The sequence below is a fragment of the Cherax quadricarinatus genome, unplaced genomic scaffold, assembly GCF_038502225.1.
Source record: "Cherax quadricarinatus isolate ZL_2023a unplaced genomic scaffold, ASM3850222v1 Contig910, whole genome shotgun sequence".
Classification (NCBI taxonomy): Eukaryota; Metazoa; Arthropoda; class Malacostraca; order Decapoda; family Parastacidae; genus Cherax; species Cherax quadricarinatus.
This window is the reverse complement of record NW_027195936.1, coordinates 60,214-73,060: the sequence shown is the minus strand read 5'-3', so window position 1 is coordinate 73,060 and position 12,847 is coordinate 60,214. Positions and strand designations below refer to the sequence as shown.

Sequence of the window (12,847 nt, the reverse complement as noted above, 5' to 3'; positions counted from 1 at the left end):
CCAGTTTATATTTGTCCAACCTATTTTTATGTTACCCAAGCTTTTATATCCTTTTACTCATGTACGAATTAATTGCTCCACCATATTGTATTACTTTTGTCACTACTACTACTACTACTACCACTAGTGAACATCGAAATGGTACCTCACTAGTATTCACCTCACTCTGAGCCTTTATATACCCTCTGTGTCCATGTATTGTTTGTAATGGCTTGATAAAGCTCCTGGAGAGCGAAACGTTGCCACAATAAATGTCACATTAGTTGCACTTGTGTCCTTTTACTTTGCACTTACTTTCTTAGGACCCATGGTTAGAAAAATTAAATTTGGCAAAATAACTGCACAAAAAGCACAAAACGCTGGGATGCTGGGCGGATGTTGTGGCGTTCGCTGGACCAACTAGTGGTGACGTATCGGAAGCTCACTCGTAACTCAGATTTTGGCTCGCAACTCAAAGCAAAACATTCACCTAGCGACGGCTTGTAAGTTGGGGCACTCGTAAGTCAAAGTACCACTGTATTTGTAAGCCAGGTGTCTGTAAATCTGGTGTTTGTAAATCTGGTGTTTGTAAATCTGGTGTTTGTAAATCATACCTCCCCTCTCCCTTGTACTATAACAATGAAGAAACTTTATTACATGCACTGTACCCTGTCTTTCAGTTTATTAATGAAAAGATTAGTCAGATTTCCTTATACGTGTAAGCTTGAAATACCTGGAGTATACCTGGAGAGGGTTTCAGAGGTCAATGCCCCTGTGGCCCGGTCTGAGACCAGACCTCGTGGTGGATCAGGGACTGATCAACCAGGCTGTTACTGCTGGCCGCACCCAAGCTGACATACGAATCACAGCCCGGCTGGTCAGGTACTGACTTTAGGGAATTTTTTGTTTTTTGTTTTATTACCTGGAGATGGGAAGTACAGTGCCTGCACTCTGAAGGAGGGGTGTTAATGTTGCAGTTTAAAAACTATAGTGTAAAGCACCCTTCTGGCAAGACAGTGATGGAGTGAATGATGGTGAAAGTTTTTCTTTTTCGATCCACCCTGCCTTGGTGGGAATCAGCCAGTGTGTTAATAAAATAATAAGAAAAATATTATCTTTAATTCTGTAAGTTTTTTTTTTTTTTAATTCTTGAACCCTGGCTGTCACTCTAAGATTTGGCCTCTGGACCCTGAAAGGGTTAATTGGCTGTAATCTGTATTGCTGTACTCTGCAATCACATTTTAAAGAGACCCTTCGATAAATTACTCTAAATATAGTGGACCCCCGACTTAGGATATTAATTCATTCCAGAAGTTTGTTCGGGTGCCGTTACCGAACGAATTTGTTCCCATAATGAATATTGTAAATTAGATTAGTCCGTTTCAGACCCCCAAAAATACACGTACAAAAGCACTTACAAAAATACACTTACATAACTGTTCGAGTTGGGAGCTGATCGTAAGGCGGGAGTCCACTGTATATACATATAGCTGTTAATTTCTCTAGAGACTGGATCTATCTAAACCTCCAAGCCTCTAGCTTACCTGTGTTATCAGCAGAAAGAACAAGTTTGTCCTTTGATGGGTGCCATAAATGAGTTACAATACTCTCTACATTATGTCCTCTATGACCATCGTGAGTGAATACATTTCCATTATTCACCTCAGCTCTGTTGAAGTTAAAAACACGAACATTTGTGTCACGACCACACACTGATACAAAAGAGCTATTTGGGCTAATGCATACTTCGTGGATCTCCAGTTTGTTTTCTTCCACCTTCACTGTATCTGCAAAAATTGCTTTGCTACAATTCCTTATATCATAAACATTTAAAGTACCATAGGAGTTAGCAATAGCCACAAAGTCTCCACCACAACTGACATCCATTGTCCAATTTTTCTCTAAAATATTTGATGTTGCTATGTCTTGTGCAACCTTACCTAGTCTTGGCTCATACAAAAGCACATTTCCTCTGTCTCTCAGGCCTATAAAAAGTTTTTCACACACATAAGACATGTTGCTAATTGCGTCCTTACAGTCCACAACACTATTATTTGCAGTATCATTTGGAATCTTGAGGACTTCAGACACTTTGCTTGAATTCAGGTCAAAACTGTTGATGCGAGAGAGAGATTCACCAACGTAAACACTAATGCCGGACGAAGCCAAGGAGGCATCCTTCACATCCTTTCTCAGGGCCCTGGTTAAGCTGATCACATCTGTGAGCAATTTGGAGGAAAAAAAAATTCATGATTAAAAATTATTTTTTGACCAACTGGTTACTGACTTGATGACTTGCCCTTTAACCCTTAGACTGTCCAAACGTAGATCTACATTTGCTCGCATAGTGCTCAGAATGTAGATCTACTTTTTTTACATGCTTTCAAATGGAGAAAATCATGGTCGGAGCACTACGTGCGAAAACATATATCTACATTTGGACAGTTTAAGGGTTAATATTTAGGTTAATATCTAGTGTTTACATTGAGGCATATATGTGAACAGTATTTAGATAAAGGTAGGGAAGTTTTTATTGCATTTATGGATTTAGAAAAGGCATATGATAGAGTGGATAGGGGAGCAATGTGGCAGATGTTGCAAGTACATGGAATAGGTGGTAAGTTACTAAATGCTGTAAAGAGTTTTTATGAGGATAGTGAGACTCAGGTTAGGGTGTGTAGAAGAGAGGGAGACTACTTCCCGGTAAAAGTAGGTCTTAGACAGGGATGTGTAATGTCACCATGGTTGATTAATATATTTATAGATGGGGTTGTAAAAGAAGTAAATGCTAGGGTGTTCGGGAGAGGGATGGGATTAAATTATGGGGAATCAAATACAAAATGGGAATTGACACAGTTACTTTTTGCTGATGATACTGTGCTTATGGGAGATTCTAAAGAAAAATTACAAAGGTTAGTGGATGAGTCTGGGAGTGTGTGTAAAGGTAGAAAGTTGAAAGTGAACATAGAAAAGAGTAAGGTGATGAGGGTATCAAATGATTTAGATAAAGAAAAATTGGATATCAAATTGGGGAGGAGGAGTATGGAAGAAGTGAATGTTTTCAGATACTTGGGAGTTGATGTGTCAGCAAATGGATTTATGAAGGATGAGGTTAATCAAAGAATTGATGAAGGAAAAAAGGTGAGTGGTGCGTTGAGGTATATGTGGAGTCAAAAAACGTTATCTATGGAGGCAAAGAAGGGAATGTATGAAAGTATAGTAGTGCCGACACTCTTATATGGGTGTGAAGCTTGGGTTGTGAATGCAGCAGCGAGGAGGCGGTTGGAGGCAGTGGAGATGTCCTATCTAAGGGCAATGTGTGGTGTAAATATTATGCAGAAAATTCGGTGTGTGGAAATTAGGAGAAGGTGTGGAGTTAATAAAAGTATTAGTCAGAGGGCTGAAGAGGGGTTGTTGAGGTGGTTTGGTCATTTAGAGAGAATGGATCAAAGTAGAATGACATGGAGAGCATTTAAATCTGTAGGAGAAGGAAGGCGGGGTAGGGGTCGTCCTCAAAAATGTTGGAAGGAAGGGGTAAGGGAGGTTTTGTGGGCAAGGAACTTGGACTTCCAGCAGGCGTGCATGAGCGTGTTCGATAGGAGTGAATGGAGACGAATGGTATTTGGGACCTGACGATCTGTTGGAGTGTGAGCAGGGTAATATTTAGTGAAGGGATTCAGGGAAACTGGTTATTTTTATATAGCCGGACTTGAGTCCTGGAAATGGGAAGTACAATGCCTGCACTCTAAAGGAGGGGTTTTGGGATATTAGCAGTTTGGAGGGATATGTTGTGTATCTTTATACGTATATGCTTCTAAACTGTTGTGTTCTGAGCACCTCTGCAAAAGCAGTGATTATGTGTGAGTGAGGTGAAAGTGTTGAATGATGATGAAAGTATTTTCTTTTTGGGGATTTTCTTTCTTTTTGGGTCACCCTGCCTCGGTGGGAAACGGCCGACTTGTTGAAAAAAAAAAAAATCTAGGTACTATAGAAGAAGATTCATAACATAAATGTGCTGGTTGGAAGAATGTCTTGCAAATGACAATAAGGCAGATTATTATTATAATCAAAATAAGTGCTATACCACCAGGGTCATACAGTGCTGCAGGGCAGATGTTATAGGGGCAGTGAAGAGTGCTACAGGAAGCAGCAATAAGGCAGGAGAGAAAGAGTAATCAATGATAGACAAAATGAAACTTGGGTAGATTAATGATAGCCCTAAACTACAACTAGTAAAGCAACTACCTGGAAATGTCAAGAATCCAGAATATACTATCTTCCTGCCACATGCCAGTAGTTACACTTCTACTAGTTGGGGTTATGTGGTTTTGACATCAAAATATAACGTGAAAAATATATAGTCTTTGATGTTCATGATCAAGCACATGACTATTAAACATTATAGTGCACTACAATAAATACATACAGCTCCTTACCTTAATATACATGCTTAACAATTCGCAAACAGGCGAAATTATTTACAAACATTGTCTCTATGTCCACAGCAGGACTCGAACCTGCTAACTCTGTATCAGAGTCCACAGTACTTTACCAAGAGACTAGACCTGCCATAAGTATAGGTGCTTAGCCGAAGCTAAGCGATGTTTCCCCATACCCCCGGGCACCAAGCTCGTTTTGAAAGTTATTTCATTGAATCCTGCCACATGCAGTGGACAACGAAAGAGATTTGAAATGCTTAACAATTCGCAAACAGGCGAAATTAATACACATATGTATATTGTTGTAGGTAGTAGGTTGGTAGACAGCAACCGCCCAGGGAGGTACTACCGTCCTGCCAAGTAAGTGTAAAACAAAAGCCTGTAATTGTTTTACATGATGGTAGGATTGCTGGTGTCTTTTGTCTGTCACACTACACATACGTGTACAAGCATATATATACACACCCCTCTGGGTTTTCTTCTATTTTCTTTCTAATTCTTGTTCTTGTTTATTTCCTCTTATCTCCATGGGGAAGTGAAACAGAATTCTTCCTCTGTAAGCCATGCGTGTCGTAAGAGGCGACTAAAATGCCGGGAGCAAGGGGCTAGTAACCCCTTCTGTATATATTACTAAATTTAAAAGGAGAAACTTTAGTTTTTTCTTTTGGGCCACCCCATCTCGGTGGGATATGGCTGGTATGTTGAAAGAAGAAGAATGTATATTGTTATTACATACAGTACATGTAATAACACTAAACTGTATATGCATAGAAAATATGTATACATGCATACTGTTTTGTAGTATTTGTAGTCCTTTTAACTCTTTTTTGGCCTGTCATCTTATTTACAGGTAATACAATATAATAATTATAGATTTTCAAAAGTTATTGCAGGGGTCATACAGCACCTGGAGTGACATATACAGTGTGTGGTAAACCTGCAGTTAGCAGCGGTCACTATATACACAATGAAAATCATTATTCCTCCATTATTGAAGCCATCGGCACCCAAACATGAAAGTTATACTTTCTGTATCAAACTGAACACCTATTACTCTTTAATTTTTTTTTTTTCCAGTAATCCTTTTATGAGCTAGTCCAACATCACCCAGTGAGCTAATCTGGATCTGCCCGGATTTATCCAACGACTGGATTCAAACATTCATTGATAACAATATATCCTCTGACTGGTTTCACTAACTGACGGGGCTCTACATGCCCTATCAAACAGTAACTACAACAAATAGTTACAATACAGATAGACAGATCTACTGTTAAAGTGCTTATTAGGAAAAAAATAAACAGTGATTCACTAGCTGGATTCTACCGGATTACAACCTAGGATTTCAAATGGCCTGTTATCCCAGGTGTAATGGGAGCAAATAAACACAGTAGAAAAAGTTTAGACTTATATTATCCTTCACCAATTTAGAACAGCAATATGTACACTATGTACAGTAATAAGTATAGTGCACGTCACGGTAAGCAAGGCAGAAATAGAAGCCACAAGATAGCAGACCGTGCTCAACCAGCTCTAGAATGGGAATGACAAGGGCAGACAGGAGAGCGGTATCCACATAACCTCTGCGATTGCCAATCCCACCTTCTTATTGGCTAGAACCTGGTCACTAGTTGAACGATGGGGCCCCATCATCGACTCTTAGCAACCTGGTTCGCTGGTTGGGGGAGATAGCCTGTAAATGAGGGTGTGTCCATGCGCCGAATAAAGGTTACGTACTCTTTGCATGCCACACCCCCACCCCCGAGAAGGCTCAGGATTAGGCTGCCACCTCCCAGTGGTAACCGTGCCGCCATGGCACAAAATAATGGGACCGCCTATCCTCTCCACCATCCAACTCTTAGATAGAGCTCAGCTTTCCTAGTGACCAAAAGCCAAACCCTAAACTCAGAGTGAGACAGCAGTCAGATAGGCCAACATAGGTCCAAGATACAAGCGGACGGTAGCCCGTATCCCCTCACTAAAAAAAACCCCCACATCAGGGGATAAAAAAAAGAGCTTGAAAGGGGGGTTACCACAAATACATCCTAACCTAAATAAGATATTAAACTAGACTCTTGACAAAGAGTCTGCCAACACATTTTCTTTGCCGGCAATATAATTAATTTTTATATTGTAGGGCTGCAGCCTGAGCGTCCAACGCATAAGCCTTGTGTTGTGATTCTTCATGACTTGGAGATAGACTAACGGGTTGTGATCACTGTAGACTGTGACCACCTGCGATGTCTGGCCCACATAAACATCGAAATGCTCCAAAGCCATTACCAGCGCGAGGGCTTCTTTTTCAATGGTAGAGTAAGCTCTCTGATGTGGCTGGAACTTAGCTGAAAAGTATGCGATTGGCTGCAGCTCCTTGTTCCCGATTTGTAATAGTACCGCCCCAACCCCAGACTCACAAGCATCAACCTGTAATGAAAAAGGTTTGGAGAAGTCTGGAGACAGGAGAATGGGTGCAGAGCACAATAATCTTTTTGCTTTATTAAAAGCAGTGTTACAATCTGACGTCCAATTAAAGGGAACTTTATGACTGGTAAGAGAGGTAAGAGGGGCTACAATATCTGAGAAATTCTTACAGAATCTTCTGTAAAATCCTATCATGCCTAGGAAACGTTGAAGAGATTTCCTATCATGAGGAACTGGATAATCTTTAATCGAAAGAACTTTAGCAAGTTTAGGTGCAACATTACCACTACCTACTTCATGGCCTAGAAAAGTGACAGTGGCCTGGCCAAAGGAAGATTTAGATAAATTAACTGTTAATTGGGAATTCTTAAAGGTCTCAAACAGAGCTTTAAGTCTAAGTAGGTGTTGATCCCAAGTATCAGACACCACAACAATATCATCTAGGTATGCTGCCGTGCCTTCAAGTCCTTTAATAGCCTGATGGACGAGTTTCTGGAATGAAGAGGGGGAATTTTTCATTCCGAAGGGGGTAACTGTATACTGATAATGACCTCCTGGAATTACGAAGGCAGAGATTTCCTTCGCCTTATCTGTCAAAGGTACCTGATAGTAACCTTTAAGGAGATCTAATTTGGACACAAAAGTAGCCTTACCCACAAAGTCAATTACGTCATCCAGACGAGGAAGAGGGTAAGCATCTGTAATTGTGACCTCGTTCACTTTACGGTAGTCTGTGCACATACGAAACCCTCCATCAGCCTTTTTTACTAGGATGCACGGTGAAGCCCATGGACTAGATGACTCCTCCACTAAACCATGTTCTAACAAAATTTTGTTTTGAGGGGGTTTATAAATGGAGCTACCAAAAATTTAAATAGAAACCCTCACATCCCAAACCTAAACTAGTTTCTGTCCGGGTTGGTTCCCAAACCCCTTTTCCCCCCGGGAATGGAAAAAGGGGGTGTGTTCTGTTTTGTTTCATCTTTTTTGATATTTTTGGGGAACTTCAATTCACCCACCCAACCCTTAAAACCATTTTAATTTTTCCCTTTTCCCCATCCATTTTTTGACCCCCCCGAAAATATTACTTTGCCCCAAAGATTCACCCAAAAGGTTTTTATACCCAGATTTAAATTTTTTATTTAAAAGGAACCTGGAATTCACCCCAACCCTTCGGAAAGGGCCCCCACGCTTTTTTTTTTAATTTTTGGTAATCTTTCCGTTTAAGGAGGGGGGTGATAAAGGGGATGTTTAATTACCCTTTAACCCCTTTTAATTTCCCCAACTTTAAAATAAAAATTTTTGTTTATTTTTAATGAGAATCCCAAGAAGCATTAATCATTATAGGTTCAGGACACGAAGTAACAGTAGTAATGTTATTACCCAGTAATAACATGGCATTTTTCATGGGAAATCCTTTTGAGACACCTACAGTCAAGTACCCAGTGTAATATTTGCACTGTACATAAATTTTATGCAAAGGAACAGAATATATAGCTCCTCCATAGGCTTCCAATAAAACTGAGGAATTCAAGGAAGTATTCTCTGAAAGGGGTAATATTCCTTCTCTGACAAGTGAGCAATATGCTCCAGTATCTCTAAAGGTATTTACTTTAGTTGGTTCTGAGTTTTCCTGAAGGGAAATAAGACTTTCGCAATAATAAGGGGCCATACCTTTTTCTACTTCTCTAGGGGACATGTTACTAGGGATATTAGAGATTTTCCCGATGGGTTGAGGTTTTTGGGGGCAGTTGGAACTGATGTGACAAACTTTATTACACCTGAAGCAGACGACAGGCTTGCCCTTTACTCCCTGATGACGTTGCAAGTGGTGTCGTTCTGGCTGGTGCCTCTCTGGATATTGTTGTCGAGATGCTCCATAAGTAGTTTGCCTCTCCGCAGGGGGACCATATGTTGAGAAGCGTGGCTCACCAGGTGACTTGGTTGGATGACGTAGACGCTCTCCCTCCGGCTGGCACTTCATTCTCCAATGTTGTCGATCTCTGCTCACGCCAGACTGTTGAAAAGAGAGACGGGACCGCTCGGACAAGGAGCGGTTCGTTTCGAAGGTATCAGCCAACCTGGCCGCCTCCAATGCAGTGGTTAAGTCACGATCCTGCAGAAAGACACGAACCTCTGGTCCCACAGACTCCAGCAGGTTATCAATCAGAATAAGCTGCACCAGCTCCTCAAAGTTAGAGACACCACTCGCTTTATACCAGCTGGTAAAAGCTTTGGTTTGCTGTCTCACAAAGTCCACCAGGGATTGACCAAGCTGCCGCCTGTTCAATTTGAAGGTCTTACGATATTTAGCTGGGATACATGTATATGCTCCCAACACTGTGGTCTTCACTACTTGATAATCAGAGAATTCAGCGTCAGTTAATACCGACGTAAATTCCTGTGCCTTACCCAATAATGCTGTATGAACCAACGCTGCCCAGTGCTGTTCCGGCCACCTCAAGGCTCGAGCCTGATTTTCGAAGCTTTCGAAAAATTGCTCTGGTTCGGCCTCATTGAAGCGGGGAACAAGCTGTACTGCTTTTTGTAAACTGAAATCGTTTACAGAATGCGAAAACTGCCTCCTTTCTCTTTCCCTATCAAATTCTTCCCTTGCGAATGCTCTCTGTTCCCTAGTTTGCTCCAGCGTGATTTTTGCCAGCTCAAGTGCCAACGACGCTGATTCACCTTGAGACAACCCAGCTGCACCATACTGACCATTTTGCTCCGTAGGTGTATCATCTTCCTCATGCGAGAACATAAGAGTTTTTGCCCCAGCTCCCGTAGAGGGAGGAGTTTGATGTGCCATCTCTTCTTCAATAAGTATGTCAGCAATAAGTGAACGCAGTTGTGCAGCTGTGAGAGTGCGTTTATAGGGAATGCCAATGGAACGAGCAATTTGCCAACAACGCTGTAGGGACAATTTAGGTAGGTTAAGCAAAGTATATGCCGACACCAGGCGTCTGACTCGTCTAGGTGGCATAAGTTATTCGCTATGCACAGTACGAATACCCCAACGTAACACGTTAATTTGCAGAACACGCTTAGCTATGCACAGTACGATTGCAGAATACGCATACAAGCAAAGCCGACTGCACACAAGATTGACCGTAGCGAAGCGAGCACACTGAACAAGCTAGTAGCGAGCTGTTGAACGATCACACAATAGCAAGGCTGATCATAAGCAACTGACACGCAAAATTTGTAAAGCGAAGCGAAACAGCAAGCTACACAATGTTCCTGCTACAAGCTTCACCCTAAGCTCAACCGTTTCTCTAAGTCCAGATCCCGGACAGGCCCCCATATTACAACCTAGGATTTCAAATGGCCTGTTATCCCAGGTGTAATGGGAGCAAATAAACACAGTAGAAAAAGTTTAGACTTATATTATCCTTCACCAATTTAGAACAGCAATATGTACACTATGTACAGTAATAAGTATAGTGCACGTCACGGTAAGCAAGGCAGAAATAGAAGCCACAAGATAGCAGACCGTGCTCAACCAGCTCTAGAATGGGAATGACAAGGGCAGACAGGAGAGCGGTATCCACATAACCTCTGCGATTGCCAATCCCACCTTCTTATTGGCTAGAACCTGGTCACTAGTTGAACGATGGGGCCCCATCATCAACTCTTAGCAACCTGGTTCGCTGGTTGGGGGAGATAGCCTGTAAATGAGGGTGTGTCCATGCGCCGAATAAAGGTTACGTACTCTTTGCATGCCACAACTGGATTCGGGCGGATTCAAACAGATTCCGCTAGATTCGAGCGGATTCAAATGCTTTCTGTGGAAATAAAGCCAGATTTGGGCAAATTCAAACGGTTTCGTTGGAAATAAAGCCAAATCGGAAGAACTGTTACAAAAAATTAAATACTTCGGGGAATTATAGACTAGCTAGCTAGGAGAGTTGTCTAGTACTGCTAAGATGAACACTACCATGAAGATCTGTGTAGTCTGCAGAAAGAGTAAGGCACAAAGACAGGCCTGGATTGCTTGCCATTTGTGTGGTCAATGGTCCCATAGTATATGCAGGGATTTTAAACTAGTGACCACACTTGACAAACTCAGAGAGATGTTTTTGGGTCTGCCCAAACGAGATACACCTGTATGAGGAAATGACATCTATATTAAAAGACAACAACAAAAAAAATCTTCCTTGAAAGACATGTCAGCATAGTATGACAGCTGGGGAAAAAAAGATGGGTGATAGGAACAGGGCTGTCTTGGACAGTGCTCCTGAAGGGGCTAGTGCTGTCCTGGAGGATAGTGCTGAGGGTGCTAGTGTTGTCCTGGAGGAGAGTGCTTCTGAGGGGGACAGTGCTGTCCTGGAGGACAGTGCTGAGGGTGCTAGTGTTGTCCTGGAGGAGAGTGCTTCTGAGGGTGCTAGTGCTGTCCTGGAGGACAGTGCTGAAGGTACTAGTGTTGTCCTGGAGGACACTGAAGACAACCTTATTCAGTCCACAGAGGTTCAAAATAGAGACATTGCTGGAGATGGATCAAAATGGGATGAGGCATCAGGGAATAGCGTTGACACACTACCATCAAAACCTGGTGGAAGCACTGATGTCCATACAGGGGTAATAGATATTGAGGAAACAGGAAAAATAAATGCACCAGCAGTGAACACAGCTACAATAAATCCTAGCAAACAGAAGTACAATCTATGTATATACTATGCCTTGGGTATCTGCAGGGACAGTATATCTGGTAAAACAGGTGGGACATGCACCTTTGACCATCCCAAAAAATGCCACACCCACATGACAACAGGAGAGTGCAACTTCCCTTCTTGCAACTTATTTCACCCAGAAATGTGTCACTCATCAATCCATGAAAGAAAATGCTACAATGCATACTGCCAGGCACATCATCTAAAGGGGACTAGAAGACACAGACCAGCCAGACTATGGGAAACAAAAGAGAGGAGCCACAACCTCTTTAGGGACAGAGGCCTTTTAGGGACAGAAGGGAAAAAAAGACTGGCAAGAAATGACAATAATCCCACACCACCTAAAAACACTTCTAGAGCAGAGGCACGGACATTGGTCTCTACCCCAGAACAACAGATATTGGAGTCAGCAAATAAAACCCCCTAAATTCCACCAATACGACATTTGTCTTTGCAAACATACAGGGTCTAAAGCCATCAGAAAACAACAAAATTCCTTACATCAAGAGACTACTCATGGAGTCAAATGCAATGTTTGCAGCAATCACAGAGACCCACATAAAGGATCATTATGACAACGAAATTTGGATCCCAGGTTATAACCTATTCCAATGCAAGAGACTAAACAGGCAACAAGGGAGGGTTGGCCTGTATGTCACAGAGACGCTCATTTGCACAGAACTACTAAACACCTCAACTGATGTAGTTGAAGTTCTGGCAATAAAGATCGAAAACCAAAACCTTGTCATTGTAGTAGTATTCAAGCCTCCAGATGCAACTTCCTAGCAATTCCAGGAGCAGCTTGAGAAAATTGACCACTGTCTGGAAAATCTCCCAACTCCTGCCCCAAACATCTTACTACTAAGAGATATCAATCTGAGACACCTAAAATGGAGGAGTATAGCAAACAATGTTTTAGCAGAGATCACCCTGGGAGGCAGCTCTGATGAAAATTCACACACACACGAACTATTAAATCTCTGCAACAAATTCACCATAAACCAGAAAATAGTAGAGCCTACAAGACTAGAAAATACGCTGGACCTCATCTTCACTAACAATGATGATCTGATACGTAATATAATTGTATCAAAGATAATTCACTCAGATCACAACATAATAGAGGTACCAACATGTATGCATAGGGCTCTCAACCAGCAATATGTGAGCAGTCATGAAGGTCTCTTCACGAAATTCAATTTCAACAATGAAAACATACAATGGGATCAAGTAAACCATGTCCTAAATGAAACAAGCTGGGAAGATATTCTAAACAACATGGTCCCGAACATCTGCCTTGAAAAAATGAATTCTGTGGTTCTTGAAATCTGCTCTAGA

At 41.7% G+C, this 12,847-nt stretch overlaps 1 protein-coding gene across 4 annotated transcripts in view; it reads right to left on the bottom strand.

Moving 5' to 3' along the window:
- Nucleotides 1-288: 288 nt before the first annotated feature.
- LOC128687379 (WD repeat-containing protein 73) overlaps nucleotides 289-12,847 on the bottom strand; it is a 34,281-nt gene continuing 21,722 nt past the window's right edge. For all 4 annotated transcript variants that reach the window (XM_070080752.1, XM_053774846.2, XM_053774827.2 and 1 more), the window contains exon 6: nucleotides 289-2,198. In XM_070080752.1, the coding sequence (XP_069936853.1) occupies nucleotides 1,495-2,198 (704 nt within the window). In that variant the 3' untranslated portion in view covers nucleotides 289-1,494. The remainder of the gene's footprint in view (nucleotides 2,199-12,847) is intronic.